At 32.4% G+C, this 25,771-nt stretch overlaps 2 protein-coding genes across 3 annotated transcripts; both read right to left on the minus strand.

Moving 5' to 3' along the window:
- Positions 1–316: 316 nt before the first annotated feature.
- On the minus strand, positions 317–4,324 carry LOC106766134 (5-formyltetrahydrofolate cyclo-ligase-like protein COG0212). Its single transcript, XM_014650892.2, has 6 exons — positions 3,929–4,324; positions 3,528–3,618; positions 1,838–2,064; positions 1,413–1,488; positions 813–938; positions 317–650 (listed from the first exon to the last, which is right to left on the minus strand). The coding sequence occupies exons 1-6, from the start codon at positions 4,280–4,282 to the stop codon at positions 496–498; spliced, it is 1,029 nt and encodes a 342-aa protein (XP_014506378.1). The 5' UTR covers positions 4,283–4,324; the 3' UTR covers positions 317–495.
- Positions 4,325–8,574: 4,250 nt separating this feature from the next.
- LOC106773748 (polypyrimidine tract-binding protein homolog 3) lies at positions 8,575–16,618 on the minus strand. Of its 2 annotated transcripts, none has more exons than XM_022786632.1 (15): positions 16,507–16,618; positions 15,966–16,032; positions 14,388–14,459; positions 14,197–14,273; positions 13,621–13,699; positions 13,190–13,343; positions 12,719–12,783; positions 12,570–12,619; positions 12,372–12,413; positions 12,222–12,273; positions 12,072–12,117; positions 11,964–11,977; positions 11,253–11,360; positions 11,020–11,163; positions 8,575–9,574 (listed from the first exon to the last, which is right to left on the minus strand). In XM_022786632.1, exons 2-15 carry the CDS (start codon positions 16,020–16,022, stop codon positions 9,185–9,187), a joined length of 1,350 nt encoding a protein of 449 aa, XP_022642353.1. In that variant the 5' UTR covers positions 16,023–16,032; positions 16,507–16,618; the 3' UTR covers positions 8,575–9,184. The 2 variants fall into 2 exon arrangements, with proteins under 2 accessions (XP_022642353.1, XP_014515984.1); XM_014660498.2 differs by having other exon boundaries at positions 13,190–13,313; positions 16,507–16,617.
- Between the last annotated feature and the right edge of the window lie 9,153 nt (positions 16,619–25,771).

A 25,771-nucleotide genomic window follows, 5' to 3' on the forward strand; every position in this document is an offset into this window, starting at 1 on the left:
TGTCATTTGTCTAACAAAAACCAGACTGAGTAATTTTTTTTAAAAGCACTCACAAAAAGAAATTAAAAAAAAAAACAAATAAATTAAATATTGTAGAAGTTAAAATCAGTTTTTTTGAAAAAGTTATAAGAACTTAGCTTCTCTAATTGATTTTTTAACTTATTAATAAATTAATTTTAATATTTAACTTATTTTTTCTAGTTTTTTTCTTATAAATAGTGATTAAAAAAAAAAAAACTTGCTCACATAGAGCTTAAATAAGCCTGACAATTTTAAATTAGGTAACACAAATTCATCCCAACTCATCCTCTAGATACTTTCAACAATAAGAATGGTTATTTCGTTGAAGTGGTCTTTACATATCCGCTTTTGCTAAAACAACGATGTTATATATACAAGTAAACAATTTTAACATTAAATATTCAGTTTTATCATTACTTAACACTAAACACCTCTAATATATACATAAATCCATCAAAACTTACATGTATATAACTAACCCCTGCGACTTCGTTGAGCAGTGGGTGGTAATTTCTCTGATGGACCAGTAGGAAGCTTCTTTCCAGTCTCTTGTTCAATCCTCTTCTTGAGCTCTCTCAGTATACGAATTTGTCCAAGCTTCTCAGGAGACAACTTCTCCCAGTAAATCCCTGCAGCAGAGAAGTTTTTTTAACAAATATCAGAAGTTATGAACATCCAACAAGGGAAAGATAAACTGATGCTACAGAATTCAAGGTTCACATCTCAATGATTTAGAGATTAAAGGGTAAGAAAAAGACGTAAAGACAGATAGGTCGCATTGTTTCACCAACCTTGAGGCTTTGGAATAGTCGTGTGTGTGAAAATGACCTGTGTTGGAGTACAAATAATATCCACTGGTACGTCGTGGATTAGTAGTTTTTCGACTGGAATGTCGTCCACCAATTGGCAGTCGTGCACTGCAAGGGTTGTTCTCAATGTTATATACAAAAGAAGGCAAATTGCAAATTTTAGCCAAGGCAACAATAATAAAAGTAATGAATTGGGCTGCACATTACAATATGGTATGGAGGAACTGATTGGGGAATATATTGCACTAAATTCAGTTAGCATGTCAGTATTCGTGCAAGGAAACTATTTTCCCGATATCGTTTTGCAACCCAAATATGTTCGACCCAAAAAAACCTTTCTAAATATAAGAGGTCAGAGAATCATGTGTGGAAACAGAAATAATATCAAGCATACAGTGTATATAATTCTTTTAAAAGAAAAATGTTTTTCTTAAAAGAGGTTCCATAACCAACTTTAACTGAGTGTTATACATGCATGCAGGTACTTCAACTGTTGAAATTGTGTTTCCAAAATGTCCAAGAGAAAATTTTAAAATGGCAGGCTCACAAAAGCGGTGAAGGCAGGTTAGGAACCAAAACTACCTGAGGTAACAACTGGTGTTGAATCATCGATGGCTCCCATGTACCTCAGCATACCGTATTCAAGTTCCGCAAATCCCTGCAGTTCAATCATCTTTGTTGAAGGAACATTTAAATTAAAAAGTCCATTAATAGATTAAAAGGTCACTCAAGGCTCACTCATACAACGTCAGAGGAAAGTAGGGATTTTTGTTTCAGGGGAAGCTTTGAAACTAGACTGAGGTTGGTTTCCTTCCACGAGGTATATTTCATGGCAAGAAGTTTCATGATATGTAAGCAAATAGAAAGTCAAAGAAAAATTTTAAACCAAAGATTATACAGGTTGCCAAGCATTAAAAATCTACTTTGGTAGTTCTAGCCTTTTAATCGATAAGTGAACAAAAAGATTAAACATGGCCATAATAAAATTCCAAGACATGTAAATTTACCTCTCCCTTTCCCAATCGAGCCCCTGTGCTTGGGTCAACAGCAACTGATCCAATGACAATAAGATCTACCTTTATAATTTCATCTAACCCAATCGGTCGTCCATGCTTGGCAACACCAACCGAAGTGCAGGCTTCCTTCATGGTATCCAAAGTTAACATACTGGATTCAAGAACCGAGAAGAAACCTGTTCTTAATCGAGGTTGAGGAGTCAACAACTTCTTACCATCTGCGATATATATTGAAGATATACGGTCAGAAGGGAACTTGAGGAGAAGAAGATAAGAACCTAGAGACCTGAATTAACTAAATTCCTAAAGTCTTATTTTATTATTATAATTTTATATAATTGATCACAAATTATGCTTTAGCCAGTTCAAGCTTCTTAATGTTATTCACATTATGCTCAACTTAGATAATAAAGGACCAGTAAAGAATTAGTCTCACTCTCCCACTTATCAAAATAATAATGAAAATCAAGAGTAAAGATCGCAGGCCATCACAATCACCAGAAGGCAGGTATATCAAACTTAACAAAGTGAAATTTAGCACTTTCAGTAAAAAAGATATACAGTAAAAAACCATCATGCCATATATATCTGAAATTCATAACAAAAAAAGGTTTTATATGGCCTAATAACAAAAATACTGAGTGTTACAGGAAAATCCACCTTTTAAGGATTCTAAAATTTACATCAAATTATTGATATCTGTATTGCTTTAGAATCCATGTGATCAGACATCCAGTATGCTAGCTGGAGCCTTCAATTTCACAAGATCTTACATGTCCTAATAACTTAGGATTAGATAAACAATGTTGTCAACATAACGAGGACTCTCAAATTGATTACTAATAAATATATTAAATAAATGTGAAGTTCAGCCACTGACATCTAAGCCAGATCTTCACAACTCTTTCACGCCACATCAATATTGCTCAAAAAATAATAGTCAATGTAATCTACTCAACAAATTTTTATCAAAGCCTCACTTCTAAAGGCAAAACTAATAGTAGCTTACTGCAACAAGGGATATACTGATTTACAATGACAATTAATAATCCATATTCCATACTGATTATCGTTCACTTTTAGCTGCACCATACTAATACAACTTTGCACATGAAACCCTCTATGTTTAGATGGAACAGTTCAGGTTCAGGAAGATGCTCCTGAGCTTACATGGTGCAATCCACTAATGCAGTCATGCATGCAACAACTTGTACCACTTAACTGTCAAGCAGCGTTTATTTTTCCTTTTGATATTCTTCACTTAGAATAATGCTGACATTTAGACTACTATTGCACTCACAACAACAGCAACTAATCAACACCTGAGATATTAACATGAAAAAATTTAAAACTGTGCCACCGATATTGAGAAGTAGCTAAATGTGCGGTTTTGTATGATTACAAAAAGCAAGTGCTAGTAGCATTATTCTTCCACTTATCATGAGCATATATCTTTCTAAAACCTTTTCATTTCTTGTTATTTCTCACTTATCTACAGTCCCTTCAAATCCAGAAAAATTGCAACAAAACCAATGAGGCGTCAATCACACAGCACCACACACAAAAGAAACTTGAACATTCCCCTCCCCACTCAGCCCCACTCAAAACCAATGTTCATAAACAACATTCCCCTCCCCACTCAGCACCACTCAAAAAAGAAACACCAAATGAAGTAACAGACCTGAAAGAGTGAGAAACCTGACTTGTTTCTGAGGAGAATCTGGATTAACCTTTACACATTGAGCAACTTGAAAAACATCTAGCTCCCTCATCTGCCAAAACCCACATCAAGCAGTTCAATTAACCCATTTCAAATCCAGGGTAAATATACTGATACTTTTTTCACTTAAGACGCTTTCTTATGGAAGATAAACCTCCCTATATCAATCTTATTCATTTCGTTTCATACTATACTACTTTAAAAGATGTCATTCATTCAATTTCCTGTTATCAGATTATATTGAAATTTATTTAATTTTCCCTTCATTTTGTCTTCTCTATTTATTAAATGTTTATCCTAATCCAACCATGCCTTGCTCTTTCATTAAGCGGGTTCTTCACTTTCCATTAAAAATTAAATACCTTTTGAGCAGCGACGGGAGCCCCAACGAAATTGGGAATGCGATGGTGAACGGGTCGAGGGTTGTTGGCAAAATTGCGGGCTTCCATAGTGTCCCATATTCTCTTTCTGATTACCCATTTCCAGGCCTTCGGGTCGGCGGTTTCCGCCATGGCTCGCCGGGCCTCCGCGTCGAGAGCCAGCCGCTCCGCCTCGAACGCCGCCGCGTCGAAGGGCTGGTTATTCTTGTCTGTTCTGGCAGCTTCCACCTTGAAGCACCGGCGAGGATGCGTAGAGAATGAAAAGGTGCAGAGGGAGGGCACCTTGAAGGTGTTGGTTGTGAGCATAAATGGATGTGATAAGCGGAATGCCTCCATTTTATTACCAAACGTTTCGGTTTGATTTGAAATTATGCTCTGCTCAGGTTACAAGTGTACATATTGGAAAGGATCCCGTTATTTTGACACCATAAATTTGACACTTATTTGACACTGCCACGTGTCAACATGCTATTGGCCAATAATTTTTTTTTTTTTAAATTTTGTCTGAAAAATGCAGAGTGTGAAAGAGATAATTATTTGGAAAGAAAATGGAGAAAGGGACTTTATGATTGAGAGAGGAAGAGGACATCTTATTAATAAGAATACATGCATTTAAGATGTCATCTCCAGTGATGGACAGGAATATAGGCACCAAGCAAAAAGAGTACGAGTAGTTTCAACCGAGTGTCTATTTTTCCTCTCTATTATACCATTTTGTTGTGGTGTATGAGGATAAGTGGACTAATGTAATATACCATGGGAACTCAAGATTGCAAAAAAAATGGATGAAAGTATTGTTTGGCGATCACTTCTTAAGATTCTGATTACTTGACCAAATTAATTCTTGGATTTCATTAAAAAAAAGGATGTGAAGATGGGTAACAATTTAGAGTGGTCTTTCATAAGATAAACCCAAGTACATCTAAAATAGTCATCAATGAACGTAACAAAGTACATAAAATTAAAAGAGGAGAGGCGATTAGGTCCTTAGATATTATAATGGATAATAAAGAAACTATAATTACACATTGATTGACACCTGCTAGGAGAGGTATATATAACATGTTTTCCTAGTTGACTTGACTTACATTCTAAGGTCTGAAGATCACTAAGTTCAAGATATATATTTTTTTTTAATTTTGAAAAATAAGAATGATAAAGTTGATCATGTAACATTTTAAGACTAGGAGCTGTAACATAGGACACTTGTGAACGAGATCCAAAATGGTATAATCCTCTAACTTCATATCCTTCTCCAATCAGTCTCCCTGAACCACACCCTATAACAAAATATTTTTGATGAAAAATAATTTAACAATTTAACGTTTTGGTTAACTGGCTTAAGGAAATTGAAAGAACAATTAAGGACAAAAATGACAAACTTCAAATTTCAGGAGGGAGACAAGGAAACTTGGTTAACTCCCTTTGAGAAGGTTTTAGAATCATTTGCAAAGGTTATGAAATGAGGTTTTTCTTGAAAGAAAATGGTTGAGAACAAATAACTAGAGATGTGATCTAAGGTACCTAAGTCAATTACTCGTGAATTTTAACTTTCTGTGGGTAAGAAATGCAAGTTGTTGATGTACTTGGAGATTGAGATGATTGTACCAAGCTATTAGACTTTAACCATAGATTCATCCTCTGTGAACTTGGAATTGGTAGTTTCATCCTTAGAAATATTGGTTGTTTTGGAAGGAAAACCATGTAAGGATTTTCTTCGCTGTGACTCGTCCTTTTGTAGTATGTGCACTAAGGACACCCTCGATCTCAACGTCCTTCTCCTCTATGACTACGTCCTCCTCTTCCTTGTATGGCAACCATGATAAATGGTTCTACTAGTTCATCAGCTTCCTGAGTTTGAGGCACTAGGTTACAAAGAAGGTGTGTGGTCAAGGTTTCCCTAAAAGGGACCTCATGATTGGTCGAAAGTTGATCTGATATGATCAAAGTCTATATGTAAAGCACGAAGGATTAATAGCATATAACATTTGTCAAGTTTCTTCTTGATTTCCTCCAAAGATTCAACTTCCAGAAACATCTTCAGTTCTTCCACAACTGATTAGGCTTCATTCGTAAAGGAAACCATATCACGGTATGCCATTTTGAGATAGACAAGCTTGTTTTCGTATCATAGAGACGTTGAATATCATTGGCATATATGCTTTGAAATTTCTTCCAAAAGGAGTGACAAGTTTTGAAAGCTCTAAGGGACATAAGAAGTATTGGTTTCACGGATTGTCATAATAGGACACACAATTGGAAATCTGTTTGTTTCCACTCTTCAACTTTTTCAGTAGGCACATGGTTTCCATCTTGCTCCAGGTAGTCATAATACCCTTGGCCAAGAAATGGTAACAAACCAAGATAGGTAATTTTTTTCCCGTTTAGCTTCTCGAAAGTAATTAAGAGATTTCCGGATAATGAAATAACACTTTCAATCGCCATTTTTGACCAAGGAAACAAAAAACAACCAGTTAAGAAGGAAACTTTAAGTGACTTCACTGGACTTCCACGGGGATGGCTTATGAACTTCACTGAAATAAAGTTTTGAAGATTATAATAGAGAGAAGGGGGTCCAACAACAACTATGAAGGTAATGCGGTGTCGTTCCGATAACAAATTGTGGCGCTTGAACAACATGCACCTATTCACAGCATACAAAGATTATGTGTGCATGGAGGAGAACTGGCTTCGACACCGACGAGGCTGGTCGTCGTGTAGAGAGACGATCTAGATTCGATGGTTTCCTAATGACACTATAATGGCAAAAGGCAACAAACGACGAAACAGCAGGGAACAATGATTGACAGAGTTGGATAGGTTCAAACTACAATAGATAGTTGCAAATAAAGTTGGATAGTAGCAAAACAACACCAGACAGTGGCAAACAACAGAAAATGATGCTGGACAGTTTCACACAACAATAACTAGTGTCAGACGAATGAGGCGAGATAGATAAATATATTTCTAGAGAAGTTGTGACATCTAACTCACAATCTTCTATTTATAATGAAAAATTGATACAAAAGTACACTGAAGATTAAGAAAAACCTAGGTGAAGAACTAAATACAACTATAAGTACAACTCAAATTATTTAGCACACTACACCCTACTTAGGCTAATGATGATACATAGAATTAATTATTCCAACAGAAGATTTAGTTTCATTTCATGGTTAAAAATATTTTGATATTTATTCTTATTAAAAAAAACATCTAATTTTAATTACACTGGGATGAATTTTTTATTTTTTAAATCCTTACCTATAATTTTACTCCTTGTTAATCTTTACGGTATAACTAAAGAATATGATGAAAATATGACTAAGATGTTGATGATTATAATACTTATTGCGATCACAATGAAGAAGAAGTAATAGTGTTAACGGTTATAAATAATAGTTTTACAATAAATATAATGATACGAAGACTATAATAGTAATAATGCGGATGATAATAGAATAATAGGAGTGATATAAAAAAAGTTATTATAGTTTATAATAATGAGTTATATATATAAAAATAAGGGTTAAATATGTTTTTAGTCCCTATACTTGGACGATTTTGGTTTTAGTCCCTCTTTCAAATTAAGATACAATTTAGTCCTTCAACTTTAGAAAACTCTGGTTTTAGTCATTTTTACCAAATTTTTTTAACTTTATTTGTTGTTTCAAATGCATTTCTCAGTTAACATTGAAGCAAAAATGTATTAAACAGTGTAAACAACAAATAAAGTTAAAAAAATTTGGTAAAAATGATTAAAACAAAAGTTTTCTAAAGTTGAAAGACTAAATTGTACCTTAGTTTAAGTTTAAAAGAAAGACTAAAACCAAAATCGCCTCAAAGTATAGATACTAAAAACATATTTAACCCTAAAAATAATCACAAGAATAATAAAATATTGTTAACTATTTTATTGATTTTTTTTAACATATTTGCCTTGAATATTACATTAAAAAATGGAAATAAATAATTCGACAAGTGTATGTGCATCAAAGTATTAATTGACCACATGATAAAATAGTCATTAACTCCTTGTCACCAAACCTTCCTTGAAAAGTAATTATTATAAAAATCAACAAACTGATGATAGTTTTTAAATAGATGACATACATTTTTTTTTAAAATATATGGATTAAACTTACCATATATATAACAGTTCATAATTGAATCACAGTGTAATAACTATTTCAATATACCAATCCATAAACGTTTTTTTTCTTTAAATGTATGGAGTAAACTTGTAACTATAGAAATTAAATTACATAAATAATTAAACCAATACAAAATAATAAACCTGAGAACTCCTTAAAACTCTTACCAGTCCCATGCACGGATTAACCATTAAATCACAGACATGTACCAGAAAATAATGGAAGACTGATTGGATGCTATCCTTTAGTTTCATAAATTCATCAATGGTGTAAACTTTTTATCCACTCCACTTCCTACCATAAATCCAAACATACATTCAGGAAGCATAGGAGTAATTCATAAATTTGTCCAAATATAAAAGAAATTAGAGAAACACCATGCATATCTAGCAAAGATTGCATAAAATAAGAGGTCCTTTCATTTACTTAATGAGAATTTTACATTCTTTCATTGAAGGTTGAGATGGAGAGGGATAAGGAAGAAAATATGAGAATCTAAAAGTAGAGGAAATAAAGAAAATGTTCTCAATCCTTGAACATGCAACGAGGAAGGAAAGGGAAGAGAAGGGTAGGACATGAAAGAGAGGAAGAGAGAACCATGTAGCTTCTACAAAGTGCAGATGGGAATAAATAAACCAAAAGCAAAAATATAGTTTTTCACTTAGCTGGACAAGAAAATTGAAATGGATTGAGAATACAACAGAAAGACCTACTTAGCCTGAATTACAGAGCATATACAACAATCATAATAAGAACAACCATAAGAAAATCCCTCAACTCTGAAGAAGGTAGTAACTTAACTTCCCTCTCTTTTCTATTCTTCAAGGCGACATCCATCTGCAATAATAAAGCTTGCCCACTACTTTATGTTAGCAGCCTAATAATCTAGTAGAGGCAAATGAGGAGAGAAATGATTCAAAGAGAAAAAGTAGAGCAGGTTTTATCAGTAAATTAGCAAGCAAAGAGACCATTACAATGACAATGAGGGTGACATAATCAGCATAAAAATTATCCTTCCCAAATTCAGAACCTAATAAGCTTAGCAAGTAGCAACCATAAATCGGTTTTCCTTCAGTTATTATGCTCATATATTCTGCAACTGAGAAAAGGAGATACGGACAACCGATCCAGAAAGTGGACTTGCATGTTTGCACACAAGGGCTTCAGTAGCCTGCTCCTCAGTCTCAAATTGAACAAGTGCCTGTTTTTTACCATTCATCTCAAAGACTTTGCAGTTGACAATGTTACCATGTTCCTCCAAAAGGCTTACAATCTCATCTTCAGTTATGTCTTGTGGGAGGGTGGACAAGTGGATCATTTTTGTTGGGGAGCAGCAATACCGATAATTCTTTGCAGCATTTCGGTTGAATCGATTGAGATTTGAATTGACATACTCGTGTGTATCAGCACCTTGGGATATGTTTGCAAACTTTGAATAGTTGACTTCCAACCGCTTTCCAAACAACATGGCTCCCTGTGTTTCAAATTGAAAAGGTTTTAGTGAGTGGCTTAAAGCTAGAGCTGAAAAAGTGCCTGATTAAAATGCAGGCAGCAACTATGGAGAATAAATACATCAAATAAACACAAATGTTTTGTAGACCACTAGAGGATCTATCATGTTCAATGTAATGTGCAATAGCACCAGCATATAATCTCGATTCAATTGGCTAGCAATCCAGTTTTAATCAAACAGTTCTCCATTTTCTACTTTCTGATGGGAGTAGCACAAACCATTAATTAAAGATACTGTTTAACTCATTAAAATTTCGCATTAAAAAAATCAGCTTATTAGGATATTATAACTATAATCTCTATCAAAACTAATCATTGAAGAAATCAACATTGCATGCCAAACAATACCAGTAGAATAAAGAATAAACAAATAAAAATGAGTGTAAGTTTTTATTAGCACAATCTGTTAAGAATAAACAGTCATGAAACAAAAATATCATCTCGTTACAAAATACAAATTTCAAATTCAGTATCGCTGGATAATGCATGCAAAGGCAACAAGAAAATAAAACCCTATATTAAAAATTAACAAGTAAATTACAAGTATAAGTTGGGTAATATTTTTAATGGGCTGGTGGGAAAAATATCAGGATATGGTGATGGATTCCATTTCACTTTTAGGTATGAATGCTTAAATGTGAATATTTAGAGAAGATAAACTTGAAAAAACATCTATCATTAACAGAAGAATCAATATTATGACTAATATTCAGGTAAAACCAAAATGGCTTTTGACTGTTGAGCTGCAGCTGGACGCAGTGCCTATCAAGCAAGAGGGAATAGGTGCCACCACCAGGAAAGAGGAGCAACAAACCAAGGAAACAGAAAGAAGTTTCTCCAATGCAAAATGGAAATAATTTCTTAGTATTAGGATAGACCAGGAACAAGATGCCAAAGATCACAAAAGGGGAGAATATAAAAAACGAGGTTTTTGAACTCAAGTCAAGAGAAAGAGCTTATCCTCCCTAGCTGAATGATGCTAGATGGAAACTTCAAGGTTTAGACAGGAAAAAAGGTGTTTGAAAAATATGCTTAAGAGACAGTTTTTTCATGTATATATCATGTTCAATGCATTTAGAACACGTAGGCATTAGTGTCTAGAAGGTTGAACATAATTTATATTAGCATAGTAATGAGCTCTCTTCACTAAGGATGTGTATTGGTAAACTGCTTAATTAAGCACTTATTGAATAAGCACTTGTGTATTAGTTGTTTCAACAATAAAATATGAATATGGTTGAATTGTTTCCGAGTAAGTTCAAAAAGAAGACTAGTAAGCATAATATCTTATTGCATAAACAACAAATATAATGAATCCACAGGCACAATAATAACATTTCATATTAGTGAAGATATCACAAGATCTAGTTAAAGATATATAACCAACAAGGTGTACAAGAAACAAACCTTCAGAAAATGTACCGCTAATTCAGCTTGGAAACCATCCCCCATCTGGATAAGTGCATGGTCAGGCTTATTTCGGAGTAGTTTTATCCTGACAATGTTCCCATAAATGGAGAACAAATTGAACAGTTTATCTTCGTCTATTCTCTGAATAAAAACAAATTACAAGTAAAATATAATTTAGAGAAGTGTAGAGAAATGGAAAAAGGGAAGAGAGATCAAGGCAATGTACTTACATCAGGACTGAGATTCGCAACAAGAATTGTACACCTTTCATTTGTTCCAGTTATGCCAGGAGGCAAACCTCCCCCAAAGGCAGCTGCAATTGCAGCAGCATTGGCCATCTAAAATTCAAAAGCAAAGTTAGCACACGCCTTATTGATGTTGGCATATTTTATGTCCAGAATGACTTAGAATCAAAATCAACTGAGCTTAAAATAAAAAATTGATTCTTTTTTCCAAACAATTAAGCTAAGCCAAACATGCTTTAAAAATAAATGGGAAGAAAAAACCATTCAAGAGATGCACATCAACACTCAACTTATAAAGAAAACATTAACAGATTCATAATATATGACTGTAATTTATCACAAAAGGGACGAAAATCTCAAGCTGATCACAGAGCAGAGGGGCCAACAAACATTTTCAGTGAAACTTCATTTGAAAAATTAAATAAAATATAAAGCCCCATTGGAAATTACTTTGCCAAAGATCAGCAAACTCAATCTCACATTTGGCAGGGTAACAATTATGAAATCAAGTATTTACCACATTTAGACTTTAAAAGATCTATATAGTAAAAAGAGATCAACCACTAATCCGCTAGACATTTATAATGCTACTTTTCACAACATGTAAATTGATGATATGTTGATAACTTCATCGTATATTCCACTGTAAATCACTAATCGCAAAAGAGACATCAACTTGACTTGAAAAAAATCCACCTGTGAGAATCCAGCTGTAAAAAGCAAACGAAAAATATTAGTTATACAAAGAAATAAACAATAACAAACAAAGCAAACCAACCAAAGCAACTTTAAAATATTTAGCACCTGTCCTTGCTCCAGAATACATGCCTCCTGCATCACCATATCCAGGCTATTTCATAGAAGATGAAAGATGAAGTTAAAAATACATATTAGTTAAGTATTTGACAAAGATCAAGATTTGATTCATAAATAAACAAGTGACAAACAACATACCTGTGAAGATCGACCTTTCTGTTCAGTAGGCAGATTTGGGTTTGTGAAGTCCCTGTGGAGCATGAGGAATAAACTCATTATAATAATTACAACGTTATAAAAGAGACAGTGTTAAAAAGGACTAGAAATAAAGAACCAATTGAGTCACACCTTGAACGATCATTATTATAGTTCACTTGTAGTTCATCAAGGCTGCAATGAACATGAATTATTATCCAACCATAAATAAATAAAGGCAAGGCAGAAAGATGGGGGATACAAGATTAATCAGCAGCATAGAAGAATAACACAAGTCACTAAACCCAAAAATCACAATGGAATGAAATTGCTGAGATAAGGTTAACTTACTTAGAGTATTGAATGTCCAGCTGACAACAACCATCATAAATATTTCGTCCCTATAAATTGTCAGAAGTACAATCATCAAATAAAAATATATATCGTCAGAAATTAGCAAGCCAAGTAATGCCACAAACTCCATGTAAATGCAAAACAACCTGTAGTGTACTTCTGGCAGCAACAGCACTTTGACGGGATTGATACTGGATGAGAGCCTGAAAGCCTACACAGTTTTTAAACACGAGATGAAACCAGTAATACAACACATGCACAAAACATCAACCAATTAACTATGATAGAAAGACAGTCTTCTTCCATAAAAAAAAATGCAGTGATGGTCCTTGTTCCTCAATAGTCATATCTAATAACAGGGTATATGTATAATGTGTGAAAAGAAAAAAAAAAAAAAAAGACACTGACACATTGAAAAACGAAAAACTTAATTTCATTCATATCAACGAACTCATTTTCCTATTTATCTACCAAAACATATATTTACATAATGCAAAAGAAATTATTACATGAACCCAATATATCCTCTATTCAATTCAATCCATTTAGGCCCCAAAGACAAAAAGAAATCTTAAAAGGAAAAGAAAGAGAGAGGAAGAAATCTTAGAGAATCTGACCAGCTGACTTCTGAAAGGTTACAATCTTTTCCACAAATCCATGGGGAGAAAACACTTGATGTAGGACATCCGCTGTTATAGGATACAGCATGTGATGAACTGTAACTAAGAGAATTCGATTTGGCTGTGCATCCAGAGAGTTGCCGACAGCAGACAGCATAGAGAAAGAGAAGAGAGAGAGAGAAAGGAGAATAAATAGAGAAGTTCGTGATAAAGAGAAAGAAAACTACAGAACAAAAGAAATCAACACTATACTTATTGCAATACAAAGTCTGAGAATAATATACATATATATTATAGGGACAAAACATCGCATAAATATAAAGAATACAAATGGTAAATGAAAAGGGGTAGGTAAATATTCAGTTTTTTCCACAAGTTGAGGCATATATTTTCCATTTAAAGAAAAAAAAAACACAAAAAATACCAACCTCATCCTCTCGTGCTTGATTTTGATCCATTGTAGTTAGTTCTTGATGTGAGGAAAACTGGACATAAACATTTCTCCCCCTACAATTAAACAATAACATAAGATAACTATGAAAAGAATAATAATTTCTTAGAAACAATCGGAACTAATAATGCTTTTCAAATCTCTTAACAAGACATCCAATATCAAGTTATCAAAATACTACCTTTCTTACAATATATAAGAACAAAATACCTAATCCACCAAGACCAACAAAAAAAGTTGAATAACCACCCCCGTAAATGGCTTCAGTAAAGGTTAATGGTTATATTTAATTATACTATTCATAACTCAAGGGATAATTGTTTTAACCAATGGTTGACTTGTATTGCTAATAGGCCAATGAATGCATCTACTTTGTTGGGAAATGAGTCAATGTCTCATTAATAGACTTCATACATAAATTAAGGATATAAAAGACAGTTACCAATTAATACAGTTGAAAGTGGGTTCTTATTCTTATAAATAGGACAAGAGGTAGTTGTATTCAAGTCAACCACAAAAAAAAATCATTAGTGAAAAGATAATCTATTTGTACCTTATGCTTGGCTGAACATTTGAATAAAATTGTAAAGCATTAACTGCAGAAGGAATATCTTGCATTTGAAGAAGTGCCTACAAGAGCAACAGATTGTACAAATAAAAAAAAATGATAAAACAAAACAGCCTAGATTTCCCAGAATGTAAGGAAAACAGAAAATTTTATTTGGAAGAAAGAAGAACACCAACCTGATTTTTGGCACGCAACATAACAAGCTTTGTTATAACTCCAAAAGGCTGAAATAGCTGAAGCAAATCATTCTGCAACCACATGAGTTATGACTTATAAATCACTTGATAAATTTAAACTCGGCAGAAAATGGGAAAGAATTGCTCATTCACATCATCTTTGATAATCAGCCAGTGTCGTCTTTAGGTGGACCCCACCCCTCCTAACATACTAAGAGGGAATCTACATTTGACATAAGCAAGCATTGAAAAAGATCCTTTAACATCAACAAACTTTTAAGTAGATTCAAAGTTATATTTTCTAGAGGTCTGGAGTGCCATGAATGCTTTATGTTTTAAAAAAAAAATTCTTCTATTTTTATGAATAATATTCCCCATTCTGTGATCCTATATCATCCTTCCTTCATCCTTCATAAATATTATCCCATGATAGAGATACAAAGATTTTAAGAATTTCAATTAATTGTGACAACAGCAATTGCAAATTGATTCCTCGAATATAATCAAAAGTATTTGTTTGCACATCAGCAAACATATATTCCATTCCAGTATAGCTCAATAATCTCTTCCCTCAAACAAATGAGTAAACATAAAAACAACATAAAAGTATTGGTTGTTGGCATTCAATTACTTTATGACTCATGGAATACGGTAACTATAACTCAATAAGCAATTTTAGAAAATGTTATCATACACTTTTCGGTTGTCAGCAATACACAGTAAACAAACATCCTTGTATTCTACTACAGGCTGGCATTTTGGACTTCTGTTTGCTATGGTGTGTACTTTTGTAAATCCCTCTTTCATTTAAAACGTATTCCAAAATCAACTTTTTTCCTTTTTTCCGTGACCTGACATCAAAGGCCCTCTCATAAGGTTTTACGGTTTCATTTGGATTGTAGTACTCAACAGATCAGTAATAGTAATTTAGATTACGATCGCAAAAAGACAATTCATATCAGAAATTATTAACGCAATTCTGAAATCAATGTTCATTTGCTTTCACATTTCGCTAGTGATAGCTGTGTCTGGGTGTCTGGAATATTCAGATAATACTAAACTAGAAGAAATATAGAGTGGCATGGCAACACAACAAATAATGTATAACTGTTTCTGAAACGAACTATGAAAAGATTTACAGTTAACTACATGTTATTACCAAGAGTTTCGTTACTGACATGATCTTGCAGCTTCCTTTAAAATGTAGCTACTAATGTTGAATAGAACAAGTAATTTTTAGTTAATACTGTCGAACATTGTTTGATATATCCACTACCTAAGTTAGCAGGTTCGTTAGCAAGGAACGGTTGTTTTACCACTAGAGTGATCCAAAGTATAGCAACAAAAACCTGTTATAATCAATAACTGAAACGGAAAGTGTAGAACTAAGTACAGAAACGGCTATTGTCACTTTCTTTCCAGAACGAGTAAATATTACAGAAGTTACCATTCTGGCCATGACAGCGCCGAAGCTAGTGAAACTATGCCATGTTAAAGCAATGACATGATCACATAACAAAAACAAGTAACTACAAAACACAGACCAAAAACAGAGTAAGAATGAGAGAAATAATTTACTTCAGATATCTCATGCCCCACATTTCGGACGTGAATGACCTTGGAAGGTTCAGCCATTGCAAATTACCTAAGCAAAACACAAATAAAAAAGGAAATAAAAATTAAAATAAATAAGATACATGTAACCAATATATCTGCATCTTATCTTCTGTTTGCATTCCAATTTGAACATGCAACAAAACTTTCCACTAAGAAGCTCGAGATTCATTTGCTATGAAAAAACAAATTCACAGTAAATCAAGATTTAGGCCGAAAAAAAATTGGGGCTTTCTGAAACGAAGTGCGAATTGCGTAAAAATCCAAACTTTATCTCCTACTCGATCGAACTCGTGAAAAACTCAGTTACCCAATTGAAGAGGTGAATCTAAGAGTGAGTAGAACAAAAAGTAATATACAAAAAAAATGCCACGCGGCAAAAGGGTATCTTCGAATCACAAAAGGAGCACAAAAAAGTTTCTCAAAATCGCGTCACGATGGCACAGGCTGCAAATCGTACAAAATGGAAAGCTAACACTCAGAAGCAGAGAGAGAGAGAACTTGCCTCGAGAGAGTGAGTGAGAGAAGAAGGAAAGAGAAGAGAGAGAAGAAAGTTGATTACAGAAGGTGCAAACGGTGTCGTGAATTTCTTGCCCTACGTATGTAATCATTTTTAAGCCCAAAACATAGGAACTCACTGATCCAACAATGTTACATATTTTTAATTTAATTTCTCAATTGTTTTCTATAAATTTAACTTAAGTAAAAATTTATGTATAATAATAGTTTAATATGTGGATATTAATATTAAAGAAAAAAAAACTACCAAAACACAATATTGTGTGGGTTGCATTCGACAAATATTTATAAAGTAAATTATCGATTATGCGGGTTACAATTATCACTCAAATTGTACTTCAAAATTAAGAAAATAATAAAAATAATTCATAATGTGTATATTATCGATTTTTTTTTTTTAAATCGTAACATAAGATAAAAATGAATTATCTAAAAGTAAGCAACCAGGCATGTATTTGTTAAGTGAATTATATATTTATTTCTTAAAGTTATAACACTTGTCCAATTAATCTCCGGAAACAATCGAATGATAAATAATTTATAAAATTAAATACTATTAATTATTTTAGTACCAAAAGTTGAAATCAACTATTAAATTGATCTCTAAAAATAAATAAAATGGTGAATAATTCTTAAAATTATTATTTTAGTACCTAAAGTTGAAATCAGCTATTGAATTGATCTCTAAAAATAAATAAAATGATGAGTAATTCTTAAAGTTATAAATTAACAATTAATATAGTCCCTAAAATTAAATAGACGTAACCACATTTTTACTTATTGACTTTTAAAAATATATAATACAAGCCTTCTTCATAAAAAAAAAAAGGTTATGAATTTTACGCCTAACGGTACATTTTAATCTTAATTCTTAGTACTCTAAAGCTAATAATTTATACAATTTAATCTGCATATAATTTTGCAAACTAATGTGTACTTATATATTTTTAAAGGAAATATATGGTTTTCTACTGTCTTTCAAAAACAAATATGTGATTAATAACAGAATTTCATACTTCTTTTTTTATAACTCTATTTTATAACTTTATTTTATATATTTAATTGTACTAAAATACGTTAAAAATATAATCAATTAAATGCATTAAATTTTTAAAACTTACTTTTTTTTATATTTTTATAAGTCCACTTTTCCGTTAAAGCATATAAAAATAAAAAATTTTAACGCACGTTTATCTTGTAAATGTGGAAATGTAAATTTAGTATGTATTATTTTTTTTTTGAAATGTATATTCCTAAAAAAATATTCTTAAAGAAAAATAAAATTAACATGAATGCAATGAATATGAACGGTAACTATTCACAACAATTTTGGTGGTTTTAGATTTTTCTTACGAGATTTGGACTAATATTAAAAAAACAATCGTCAAAATATTTTTTGAAAATTGCTAAAATGGAATAATTATTAACTCTAATTTTTCTTTGTTCACATTAAAATAAGCAATTTTATTAATACATCAAGCAAGATTATATTTTAAAGTGATGACAACACATTCTTCTTAAATCATTTAAAAAAACAATATAATTATATTCTATATATTTTTTAAGAACATTGAAAAAAAAAATACTCTCGGGTCAAGTTGACACATTATAAATGGTTTTGGATTCAAATCTTGAAAAATAATTATAATATTAACATATAAAAGGATGTTTGACATGAAAAATACTCTTCTTTCAAATATATTTATCCGACAAGCACAAGTTCAAGTTCTAAATATTAAACACTTTTCTTTTGAGATTCATAAAATTTTTACAACCAGATACATTATTTTACTCTTTAATTTTTTTTTTTAGAATCATTTTCTTAATTATATTTTTTATTCCATACTTTTAAATAAATAAATTCTTTTACAAATTTTAATTTTAATTCATTTTATATTTTCCTTCTTTTTGAACAAACTATTTTAATTTTAATTCATTTTATATTTCCCTTCTTCTTGAACAAATTATTGGGTGTGTTATAATTTCTATTTTTGTTCACATGTTCATGTCTTCCTATTTAACCAAATAAATGAATTTCATTTTGAAGAGACACGGTCTATTGATATTGCAATTACGTTAATTAAAATATTGCTTCACATTACTTTTATTTAAAAATTATTTGACTAATTTCTATTCTCCTTTCTTATTGTATTTCAAAAAAAAATCTTATTTTACTATATATAAAATAAGCTCGCCCTTAAATTAAGATAGAGATTAGGAAAAAAAGTTTAATCATTTAAAACTATTTTGTTGTTTTTAATTATTCAACAAATAAATTTAGTTTTTCAAATTTGATTATTAAATAATAATTTAACATTTTTTATCAATTTTTTGTCCTAAACATTAAATAAATTAATACATGTATTTGAAAAAAAAAACTTTTTTATTTATTTAAAAAACATACTTGAAATTTCTTTTTATATAAATAAATAAAAAAATCCTTGTTTCGGTAGATTTTTTGGAGACCGAGACACTAACATTTTCTGACGTGGCTTTACCGCTTTTCCGATGCCTAGATTATCTGGATAGCCTGCTTTCCTTCAGTCTGGACCGCACGCTTCTCTTTAACCGCTCGATGTTCTTTTTGATGGAGGGGGGAGGTACCTGCAAAAGGTACTCTGACGCTCAAGTTAGGAGCGGTTTGATGAACCTCAGTTCATAATTGAGTATTTAGTGATTTTGTTATTACTGTAGAATATTTTCAGAGTAGTGGAGTGTGAGTAGTATGTGAATGGAGTATGATTGGAAGATGATTTGAAGGTACCTGGCTTGTGGCCCTCAAACTGATATAAGCCCAACAAAATATAAACAGAATATAATATAAACAGACTTACTTGAAAATCTTGCTAGTTGCTAAATATCTTTAAATAGATATTCTTGATTATCCTTTGATTATTTTATTTTCTGCTTACCAATATCTTTAATAAAATATATTGTAATCGCTCGGCCTTGATATCATACTGTACATTATGCCCCCTAAGTCCGAGTTAATCGTTCGGCTTTAGCCATGATTAACTATAGGACTTATGAGTTTGAGGGAGACTTTTCTCGTTATATTGAGGAGCTTGCTTTTCATGTTGTTGTATTTTACTTAGGTCGGACGGTTGAGTACATGTGATTCGGTCATTGTCAGCTTTCTGGTTGACGAGAGGGATTTACCTGGCCGAGGGGGATTTACCGCTCGATTTTTGTTTTCAACTTTCTAGTTGACGAAAGGGATTTACCTCTCGGTTTTTTCTTCAACGAGAGGGGTTTACCTCTCGGCCAAGAGGAATTTACCGTTCGGTCTTTGTTTTCAACTTTCTAGTTGACGAGAAGGATTTACCTCTCGGCCGAGAGGGATTTATCGCTCGGTCTTTGTTTTCAACTTTCTAGTTGAAAAGAGGGATTTACCTTTTCGGCCTTCAACATGAACCGAGAGGGATTTACCTCTTCAGCCTTCAATAGGAACCGTGAGGGGTTTACCTCTTCGGCCTTCAATAGGAACCAAGAGGGATTTACCTCTCGACCGAGAGGGATTTATCGTTCGGTCTTTGTTTTCAACTTTCTAGTTGAAAAGAGGGATTTACCTCTCGGTTTTTTCTTCAACGAGAGGGATTTACCTCTTCGGCCTTCAACATGAACCGAGAGGGATTTACCTCTTCGGCCTTCAATAGGAACCGAGAGGGATTTACCTCTGCGGCCTTCAATAGGAACCGAGAGGGATTTNGGAACCGAGAGGGATTTACCTCTGCGGCCTTCAATAGGAACCGAGAGGGATTTACCTCTCCGGCCTTCAATAGGAACCGAGAGGGATTTACCTCTTCGGCCTTCAATATAAACTTCTGACGAGAGGGATTTACCTCTTGGTCTTCTTCATTAACTTTAGACGATAGGGATTTACCTCTCGGCGCTTGCTCCACAAATACTTCTGCCCTTCTGCTCCTATCCAAAGGATGATCATCGTAGTGAAAAGAACGACCGTATGGAATCGATAGACATGACAGGAAAATAAGGGTAAGCTTATGTAATTTATTAATCAAATCAAACATATTATTTAAATAGAGTATTGAATTATCAAAACAATGTATCCAAACAAGCAACCATCATACAAGTTTCACAATCAAAGACCGAACGTATAAATACAATAATCGACCACTTTGACTCTATCCAGACTGTAAGAATATGTAGCTACGGTCGTCCTTGTACCTATGGGTGGTAACCTGGAATTCAACCATCAGTATTACCGCAGTATGGAAAACCCTCGAGCTTGCCACACGAGGTTAGCCCATTAAAACGTCTTAGGTCAAGGTTGTACATATCGTCCGGACTAGAGCCTCCTGCTATTCCCACCACATGCGCCACCATTCTCTACTTGAGACTTGATGACCATTGGAATGTCATGATGAGCGACCACTACAAAGTTGACCACATTCTTACTTTACCAATCAATATTCGTCAAACATATTGTATGAATTTGTGTAACTCGACGTTCTAGCACATGGGTGGTGTAGTAACTGGGATACACTCAACAGTTGCCACCTGCGGCCGATCCTTCAATGATCCATCTGGTCTTATGGTCACGGACCTCCTGCCATTCCCACGCATGAGTTACCCTCCTCTATATGAGGAGGAGTAATAACAGAATATCAGGACGAACGACAGCAGAGACTGACCACAATTCATACTTAATTAATCAAAACCAACCACCGAGACATTCCTCCTTGGAATTCTCAATTCAGATCCATATTACAAATATCATTTCGTATTTTCATATTTCATTGGAATTATCACAACATACTGTTACACCATCACACTTCATTGTTCATAACATCTTTAATTAAAATTACACATTCAATAAAGGCCCTCCCACCATTGAACAAGACCTAGAAGAAGAGTTTACAGAATCTCTGTATAATGTTGAAGGGAGAACATTCCCTATATTTGAATATGACCGAACGGTCAAGTAACAGGATAACTCCAGGTGGAGTCGAAAACCGTCTAAGACCGAACACAATTGAGATTGAGCCAAATACTAAAGGCGTAACATACTACTTATACCTTTGGCCGAACACTTTGGAGCTTTGGCCGAACACTTTGGAGCTTTGGCCGAGCACTTAGAGCTTAGGCCGAACACTTGGAGCTTTGGCCGAGCACTTAGAGCTTAGGCCGAACACTTGGAGCTTTGGCCNTTGGAGCTTTGGCCGAGCACTTAGAGCTTAGGCCGAACACTTGGAGCTTTGGCCGAGCACTTAGAGCTTAGGCCGAACACTTGGAGCTTTGGCCAAGCACTTAGATTACAAGACTGAGTTCTCTTCAAGAAACCGAGTGTTAGTATGAGACTGAACACTCTTTAATAAGTCGAGTGTCAATGCAAGACCGACTACTCTTTGCATAACCGAGTGTCCGTACAAGACCGAACACTCTTTAAGAAGCCAAGTGCCAATATAATACCGAACACTCCATACTGGTAATTCATATATGTAAGGCCTATAACTAAATAACTTAACATCTAGTCACATACTGAATACAAGGGAAATCTTGAATAATGAACACTAATTTGAATACCTTAAGTAAGCTGACTACTAGGTAGAAAATAGAAACTCATACTTAAACCGAATACTTGTGATTAACCAATAGAAGACCGATCGGTTGTCAACTGAAATCCTCTAAAGAAAGAGAATCCAGTCAAGACCGAATGCACTAGGAGAAAAACCGAACACACATTTACAGAATTCCGCAAAATTTAGTAGAGTCACGACTAACCCTATTACTACTCAGTTCTTGTCAATTTTGTCAATCATGAACACATTCAAACAAACATGCAACATCACAACATCAACCAATTCATTAACATACCATCATCCATGCATACAATATCCAAAACAACAAATCATAATTAAATTACAAGCTTCCCTTACCTCTATATCCAGAAATGTTGTTCTTTCACAATATGTCTACACCGCACGTGAGTCCTGTGGCTCCTTACGAGCTTTGGATTTGGTGAAGAAAGAACCAATCTTAGAATCAAAGGTAGAAAACAGTTTCAAAGAAGAGATTGATGAACACATGCAAGCTGAAAGGTACTTGCATGCATAGTAACGCAGAAACTTCAAAGGATCAAAAGAATTTGAACTTACCAGCTCAAATTGAAAACCGATCGATGTAAGCGAGAGAGCTTGGCACCAGAAATGCTTAAGTGTTGTCTAAAGGATGATCGAAACAATGAAAAGGTTAGAATTTGTAGAGAGAAGTTGGATGAGTTTTAGAGGGAAGGAGGGGAATTTTGAAACTCTGAAGATTGAAGACGAAGGGTGCATGCAGAGAAATGGTACCAGAATTTAAAATTCCAACTTAAATACTACCATCGAAACCGAACGGTTCACTCTTTTGCAGCCACCTGTTTTCCACTTTCAAACTTTCACATTCCCTCTTGTTGCCACTTGAATCCCACTAGCTAGGGAATTAAAGGGCTCTAACACATGTCAAAAATAAGAAAAAAAGAAAGTAATGACGAAAATCGTGATAGGTGTAAAATAATAATGCAAATTAATTAATAAATAAGAATAAAAATAAAAATAAAATAAAAATCTGAAATTCAGATAACATTGGTAAATCTCTTTAATTTTTTCATAGAACAAATTACGAAGGTAAAACTTATTGTTTTGATGCATAGAGGAATCTTTAGACAAATATTGGAGTAGAAGGAGAATTAGGATACTCATACATTATTTTACCCATCACCTCACAATTTAAAACCTTATACCTCATTGTTAATTATTCACTTTACGTTAGTTCCAATTTGTTTATTAATTTTTTGGTGTATTTTATATTTTTTGTTCACTATTTTAGAGTTTTGGATGAGATGACCATTTAAAAAAAACAAATGTCGACTATGGTATGGAGTTGGTTCGTGAGAGATTTTAAAAGAAAAGTAAAAGGAGTTGATATATAAACATTAGAGGAATTTTTATTTTTTATTTTAATTGTTGAAAAAAAAATCATTTCATAATAAAATTAAAATTAAGATTACACACAATATTAACCCTGTCAAAAAAAAAAGTAACACACAAAATGACGGACAAATAATGGTAGCGTAAAAAAAATAAATAAATAAATTAGTAAATAAAAATAAGAATGAAATTTATAATGAGTGGTGAAGAATAAGAATGAAATTTATAATGAGTGGTGAAGTATACAAATAAAAACAAATTTGGAACCTACAAAATGAAAATTGTTTTCATTAAATTTGTTATTTATCTGGACAAAATTGAATGTTAAAAGAAAGTTTTTCATCTGCAAGGCATATTGTATAACTTTTGGACATTTACTTATTCATTCATTAATCGTTATAATTCAGATTAGTTAAGTTTGTAAATCTCTTTAGTTTTTTAATAAATCTTATTAGTAAATTAATTGTTTCAATACATAGAATGCCACGTAAAGAAGATGAGTATCCCATCCTGCTTCTATTTAATGCTTTTTTGTAATATTTTCTACACCGTTTATTGTTTCTTGTTTATGTTAATTTTTTTTATTGTAATTTCATAAATAATTTACTTGTTAATTACAATGACGGGTATGCTTTAATTGAATTATGAATCTCTTCTTCTCATAGTGACGAATAAACTACAAATATAAAATCTATATGTAGAGGGACAAATATTGGAACAAGGAGAATTAAGAGGATACTCATACACTATCTTACCCAGAAGACTCAGATTGTCGCTTCATAATTTAAAACCTTACCTCTCCTTAATAATCATTCAGGTAACATATGTTCCAATTATTTATTTATTTTTTTGGATATTTTATATATTCACTATTTTACCGTTTTTGCTTAAATGACCATTAAAAAAACGAAAACTATGTCATGATGTTGGTTCAATTAGAGATTCTAAAAGAAAAGTAAAAGAGATGATAAATAAAGAAAAGAAAGATTTTTATCTTTTATTTTAATTGTCGAGACAAAACTCATTTCATAATAATTAAATTAAAGATTACATAAAATATCAACCACGTTAAAAATAAGATAAAAGAAAATAACACACGTGTATAAATTGCGGTAGCATAAAAAATAAAATTAATAAATTAATAAAGAAGAATAAGAATAAAAATAAAATTTATAATGAGTGATGAAGTGACCATATAATTATTATACAAATAAAGACAAAATAGGGAGTTATATATGTAATAAAAATTGTTTTTATTAAATTTTTAATGTGGACAAAGTACATTGTGTAAGTTTTTGGACTTTTACCTATTATTCATTAATTACTAAAATTCAGAATAACTTTTTTAAATCTCTTTAATTTTTTCATAAATCTTACTATTTGATCAGTTTTTGCGACATAAGAAGAATTTATTTGAGACTATAAACATACACCGTATGCCATAAAAAGAAGATGAATATCCCATCTAAGGTTGGCATTCTTGTAATATTTTTTACACCATTTATTGTTTCTGGATTAATTCCTTCATAATGTAATTTCATAAATAATTATCTTGTTACATTACCTTAGTTGAATTACAATGGTCCGTATGCTATATTGGAATTATGTACTAAGTTCAGTTTCTTCTTCAAATAGTGACATTGGAGTTATGATAGATCTATTGTTGATCCAATTATGGTAGGCAACTGCAAAGGAGAGGAAAAATAAATTTCGAGCATGAAGGATAAAATCTATTGTTTTGATGTAAAGAGCAATCTTTGAAAAAATATTGAAGTAGGAAAAATTAGGAAATTCAAACACTACCTTATGAAGGAGACTTAGATTGTCATCCGACAATTTAAAACATTAGGTCTCCTTGTTAATCTTTAATATAAAATTTGTTCCAAATTATTTACTTTTTTTTTTTTGTATTTTATATTTTTTTATTCATTATATCATGATGATGTTTTACGAAAGATTTTAAAAGAAAAGAGAAAAGAGATGATAAGTAAACATGATAAAGATTTTTATTTTTATTTAATTGTTGAACAAAAATTCATTTCATAACAAAATTAAAATTAAAATTACATAAAATATCAATCATGTCAAAAATAAAATAAAAGAAAATAAAACAAAATATCCGTAGTAGCGTACAATAAAAAAAAATAAGAATAAAATAAAAATGAAATTTATAATTAGTGGTGAAGTACCATGTAATTATTATACATAAAGAAAGACCTATGAATTTTTTTTATTAAATATTTCATTTACCTGAAAAAAATTGGAAGTTAAAAAAAAATCTTTATGTACAAGGCACATTCTACCACTTTTGGACATTTA

Source organism: Vigna radiata, chromosome 1 (genome assembly GCF_000741045.1).
Source record: "Vigna radiata var. radiata cultivar VC1973A chromosome 1, Vradiata_ver6, whole genome shotgun sequence".
In the NCBI taxonomy this organism is placed as follows: Eukaryota; Viridiplantae; Streptophyta; class Magnoliopsida; order Fabales; family Fabaceae; genus Vigna; species Vigna radiata.

What these genes read in the sequence shown, in the direction of transcription:
- LOC106766134 (XM_014650892.2), bottom strand. Translation starts at nt 4,282, where the DNA reads ATGGAGGCATTCCGCTTATCACATCCATTTATGCTCACAACCAACACC. An exon ending in CAGGTTTCTCACTCTTTCAG is followed by an intron (nt 2,065 to 3,527) that starts GTCTGTTACTTC and finishes TATATATCGCAG; the next exon opens with ATGGTAAGAAGTTGTTGACT. An exon ending in GACTATTCCAAAGCCTCAAG is followed by an intron (nt 651 to 812) that starts GTTGGTGAAACA and finishes TCTCTGCTGCAG; the next exon opens with GGATTTACTGGGAGAAGTTG.
- LOC106773748 (XM_022786632.1), bottom strand. Translation starts at nt 16,022, where the DNA reads ATGGCTGAACCTTCCAAGGTCATTCACGTCCGAAATGTGGGGCATGAG. An exon ending in ATCAAGCACGAGAGGATGAG is followed by an intron (nt 13,344 to 13,620) that starts GTTGGTATTTTT and finishes TTCTCTATGCTG; the next exon opens with TCTGCTGTCGGCAACTCTCT. An exon ending in TAGCGGTACATTTTCTGAAG is followed by an intron (nt 9,575 to 11,019) that starts GTTTGTTTCTTG and finishes TTTGAAACACAG; the next exon opens with GGAGCCATGTTGTTTGGAAA.